At 63.6% G+C, this 5,075-nt stretch overlaps 1 protein-coding gene across 1 annotated transcript; it reads left to right on the forward strand.

Annotated features, from left to right (window-relative positions):
- The first annotated feature begins 2,358 nt into the window (after positions 1–2,358).
- Positions 2,359–4,140, forward strand: LOC149521726 (uncharacterized). The gene is made up of 2 exons (XM_089773164.1): positions 2,359–3,308; positions 3,504–4,140. Exons 1-2 carry the CDS (start codon positions 2,759–2,761, stop codon positions 3,995–3,997), a joined length of 1,044 nt encoding a protein of 347 aa, XP_089629290.1. The 5' UTR covers positions 2,359–2,758; the 3' UTR covers positions 3,998–4,140.
- The last annotated feature ends 935 nt before the right edge of the window (positions 4,141–5,075 follow it).

The raw sequence follows: 5,075 nt of genomic DNA on the forward strand, positions 1-5,075 counted from the left end.
TAGGAGGAGCATTGCCAGCAGATCCAGAGAAGTGATTATTCCCCTTTATTCAGCTCTGGTGAGGCCACATCTGGAGTATTGCGTCCAGTTCTGGGGCCCCCACCACAGAACGAAAGTGGACGCATTGGAGAGGGTCCAGCGGAGGGCAACCAAAATGAAGAGGGGGCTGGAGCACATGACCTATGGGGAGAGGCTGAGGGGTTTAGGTTTGTTTAGTCTGCAGAAGAGAAGAGTGAGGGGGGATTTGAGAGCAGCCTTCAACTCCCTGAAGGGGGGTTCCAAAGATGCTGGTGAGAGGCTGTCCTCAGTGGTGAGGATACAGACTGAGGAGCAATGGGCTCAAGTGGCAGGGGGGGAGGTCTGGGTTGGATATTAGGAGAAACGATTTCCCTAGGCAGGACCGTCCCTAGGACGAGGTGAGCAAGGCTATTGCCTTGGGCCTTGTGCTTTGGGGCACCATGCTGCTGAATATTCACCACCCACTGGCCAGGCCCGGGGCCCCGTTTCCAGTGTCCTGCCTTGGGCCCTGCAAACCCTTTGGCTGGGCCTGTCCCTAGCTGGGGGGTGGAGCACTGGGCTGGGTTCCTGGGGGGGCGGGAATCTCCATCCCTAGGGGTGTTTAAGTCCCGGCTGGCTAAAACCCTGGCTGGGATGGTTGAGTTGGGTGGGTCCTGCCGTGAGCGGGGGAGGTGGGGAGGCCTGGACCCAATGACACCTGAGTTCTCTCTCTTCCAGCCCTGGGATGCTGTGGTTCTATGGCTACCACCGGACCCGCGGCTCTGTCTGAAAGCAGAGGGGTAACCAGTCTTGGATTTATTGGGGACCTTTCCGCTGTCCGGGGATCAGAGCTCATGGGCAGTGTGACGAGATTGTTGCTACCTCCCGTATCGTGAGCTGGGTGGAACAGGAGAAAGAGCAATGAGAATTCCTGGCTCCGGCTCTGTTCCCAGAGAACAAACGCCCAAATCCTGCGTCTCTGCAGGCAGAGACCTAGCACAGACCTGGAGCAATCCCGCGGGAGGCTGAGCGCTGGCGGTCACGAGGCACTGACGCACCTTTCGTGTTCTGAGCTGCCGTCGGGGGGGTCCCGTGAAAACGTTTGAGGGCCCTGGAATGTCGCTCTTCAAGGTGAACTGGGGGACGTGGAAAGGCCTCGGAGAGCTGGAGTCTCTTGCCTTGGAATCCCCCAGCTGGGCTGCCCAGAGTGGGCCTGTGCGCACGGCGCTGAGCTCCAGACAGCCCATGTCACCCCCTTACCTGGCCTGCAGCCCTCCCGGGGCCAGGCCCTCCTCTCCCGCCCCCCGCGCTGCCTTCCATGGCTCCCAGCACTCGCCCCGTGTGCACGGACCCGCCAGGCTCGGAGAGTGATCGGCTGCCCCCACCCCTGGTTCCTCAGGCAGCTGAAAACGTCTCTTCGTTTGTAAACTCCCGGGAAGTCCCCTCACTGAGGTGTGGGCAGCTGGTGACACTTCCCCGGGGCTCCCTGTTCCGTCCACACACCTCCGAGGCCCCGGGCCCCACCCCTCCCCCACTCTGCCCCCTCCTCTCAGCCCCCATCCCCGCTGCTCACCGCGTCCCTCTTTTCCTACTACCCCCCGGAGGCCTCTGCCTGCTGCGTCCCTCCTTCCTCCACTGTCCTCCCCCACAGGACTCCCCTGCCTGTCGCTGCAGCATCCTCCTCTCCTCCGCCCCTGCCCCGCACAGCCCCCACCGCCCACACACTCCATGTCCCTCCACTGCCTCCCGGTCCGGGACCTCTGGAGACGGGGTGGGGCGGGGGAGTGCGGGAGAGGAAAGGAGGGAGAGGGAGAGACAAACAGCTGCAGGTGGAAGGGCCTCAGGCAGAGGTAGCTGATGAGCAAGTGACCCAATGAGAGGGTGACCCGGTGGCTATGCGCCCGCCCCCACCCTGGGGAAGGGTTGGGGCAACACCTCTGCGCCCCAGTTCCTGCCTCTCCTGGCCCCTCCTTTGCCCTCTCATAGAACCACAGATCCCCAGGGTGGACAGACACCTCAGGAGTCACTGAGTCCAGCCCCCGGCCCAAAGCAGGACCAACCCAACTAAACCATCCCAGACAGGGCTTGGTTAAGCTGGGACTTAAATACCCCTAGGGATGGAGATTCCACCCCCTCCCCAGGGAACCCAGCCCAGCGCTTCCCCACCCGCCTAGGGAAATAGTTTTCCCTAACATCCAACCTAGACCTCCCCCACCGCAACTTGAGCCCATTGCTCCTTGTTCTGCCATCTGTCACTACAGAGAACAGCCTCTCTCCAGCCTCTTTGGAACCCCCTTCAGGAAGTTGCAGGCTGCTCTCAAATCCCCCCTCACTCTTCTCTTCTACAGACTAAACAGACCCAAATCCCTCAGGGTATGTCTACACTAGAAAGTTAGTTCGAACTAACGGACGTTAGTTCGAACTAACTTTCCTATGCGCTACACTAGCGCTCCGTTAGTTCGAACTTAATTCGAACTAACGGAGCGCTTAGTTCGAACTAGGTAAACCTCATTTTACGAGGACTAACGCCTAGTTCGAACTAGCTAGTTCGAACTAAGGGCTGTGTAGCCCTTTAGTTCGAACTAGTGGGAGGCTAAGGCTTCCCAGGTTTCCCTGGTGGCCACTCTGGCCAACACCAGGGAAACTCTATTGCCCCCCTCCCGGCCCCGGAGCCCTTAAAGGGCCACGGGCTGGCTACTCACTTTGTGCCAGTTGCAAGGCTGCCAGCACCCGTGCCTGCACAGCCTGCACCTGCCACAGGATGAGCCAGCCATCCGAGGGCTCCCAGCCCTCCACTGCTCCCCACGACCAGCCTGGCGGCTCCCGGGAGCCTGCCCGGGGGCGCAAAAGGCGGGCGCCCGCCTGGTCAAGTGCGGAGATCGTGGACCTCATCGAGGTTTGGGGGGAAGCCTCCAATGTCCACGATCTCCGCACTAGCCACCGGAACGCGGCCGTCTATGGACGCATGGCTGCCAGCCTGGCCGCCAGGGGCCACCAGCGCAGCCGGGAGCAGGTGCGCTGCAAGATTAAAGACTTGCGGCAGTCCTACTCCCGGGCCTGCCTGCCAGGGGCTGACCCGGAGGCCTGCCCCCACTTCCATGCCCTGGACCGCATCCTGGGGCCTCATGCCGTCCCTGCCCCCCGGGACGTGATTGACCCCGGGGCAGAGGGACCGCTCCTGGACACCGAGGAGGAGGAAGAGGGCTCTGAGAGCCAGGAGCCTGCCGCCAGCCTTCCCAGGACCCGGGACCCCCGAGGCACCCCACAGAGCCGCTCGCCTGCATCATCAGAGGCCGGGGAGGCGTCCACCTGTGAGTACCCTCGTGTTCCCCTTATGTGTACGGGGGGCTGGGGCGAGAGGGAGCCCCGGGACCGTGCGCCTGGGCCTTGCCCACTACGGAGCAGCAGCTGGGGATCCTGCAGGGGCCCTGGCCTTGCAGAGGGGAGCTGGGTTTCACACACCTGGGCCCCTGGGGTAATTGACCGCTGGTCTTCTTGCACCACAGCTGCAGCACCGGGGACTGCAGGGCGCACCACACCGCCTGCAGCAGCCGCCCGCGCCCGGGCAAGCAGGACAGCCAGGAACCAGGAGGACTACCAGAGGCGGCATCTCCGGTTCCTGGACCGACAGCTCCGTCTCCAGGACCACTGGGTCCAGGAGGACCTCAGGCTGCGCCAGAGGAGTCTGGAGGCCCTGGAGGAGCAGGGCCGTGCCCTGCGAGGCCACCTCCAGAGCCTGCTAGACCGCTTTCCATTTCCTCCTCCCCCTGCTCCCCCTCTTGCTCCCCCTCTTGCTCCCCCTGCTCCCCCTCTTGCTCCCCCTCTTGCTCCCCCTGCTCCCCCTGCTCCTCCTGCTCCTCCTGCTTCCGCTCCTGCTTCCGCTCCTGCTTCCTCCACACCCCCTGTCCTCTCTGCCCCCCCCTCCACAACCATTCCCCACCGACGCCCCCGGACCCGCAGTGTGGCGAGACGGGAGAGGCACCCAGACTCCCACCCCTGAGCTTTCCTTTCCCTTCCTCCCTTCCCTCCCCTCCCCTTCCAGCTCCCTCGTCCCAGGTTTCCCCCTCCCTTCTCCCACCTTCATTCCTCCCTCCCCCACCCCAGTTCTCTGAAATAAACAGACGTTTTTGTTTGAAAAACAGGTGTCTTTATTGTACAGTAGATAGGGAGGGGAAAGGGGAAGGGGGGGGGGTAGGGTGGAAGAAGGCCCCGGTGGGGCATGCAGGGAGAGGTCAGTCCTCCTCCTCCTCCACCTGGAAGCTCTCCCGCAGGGCTTCCCGGATCCGGATGGCCCCCCGCTGGGCTTCCCGGACGGCGGCGGTGCGGGGCTGACCGTAGTGTCCAGCCATGCGGTCAGCCTCAGCCATCCAGGCTGGCAAGAAAGCCTCCCCCTTCCGCTCACACAAATTGTGGAGCACACAACATGCCGCCACCACGGGAGGGATGTTGTGCTCGGCCAGGTCCAGACGGGTGAGGAGGCATCGAAAGCGGGCTTTCAGTCGCCCGAAGGCCCCCTCCACCACGATGCGGGCCCTGCTCAGCCTGTTATTGAAGGCCTGGCGGGAGGGATTGAGGTGTCCCGTGTAGGGCTTCATGAGCCAGGGCTGCAGTGGGTAGGCGGCATCCCCCACCAGGCAGACGGGCATGTCCACGTCCCCGACCCTGATGTGGCGGTCGGGGAAGAAGGTCCCGTCCTGCAGCCGCTGGCACACGGAGGAGTTCCGGTACACCCGGGCGTCGTGTGCTTTGCCGGACCAGCCCACATTTATGTCCGTCAACTGTCCCCGGTGGTCACACACGGCCTGCAGGATGACGGAGAAGTACCCCTTGCGGTTCACGTACCGGGACGCCTGGTGTTCCGGGGCACGGATGGGGATGTGCGTCCCGTCGATGGCCCCCCCGCAGTTGGGGAAGCCGAGGGCGCCGAATCCCCGGATGACGGCATCCGGGTCGGCGAGGCGGACCACCCTGCGGAGCAGCACCCGGTTGATGGCCTTGACCACCTGCGGAGAGAGACACAGCAAAGCGTCAATCAGTGGGGCGCCCGGGTGGCTGGGAGCGTGCGTGCCCTGGCAGTG

This window comes from Pelodiscus sinensis, chromosome 24 (assembly GCF_052426305.1).
Source record: "Pelodiscus sinensis isolate ZL-2025 chromosome 24, ASM5242630v1, whole genome shotgun sequence".
Lineage (NCBI taxonomy): Eukaryota > Metazoa > Chordata > Testudines > Trionychidae > Pelodiscus > Pelodiscus sinensis.

Bases quoted from the DNA above. Each gene is read 5' to 3' on its own strand.
- LOC149521726 (XM_089773164.1), top strand. From the start codon at position 2,759: ATGAGCCAGCCATCCGAGGGCTCCCAGCCCTCCACTGCTCCCCACGAC. The intron at 3,309-3,503 runs GTGAGTACCCTC...CTTGCACCACAG, and splicing joins GGCCGGGGAGGCGTCCACCT to CTGCAGCACCGGGGACTGCA.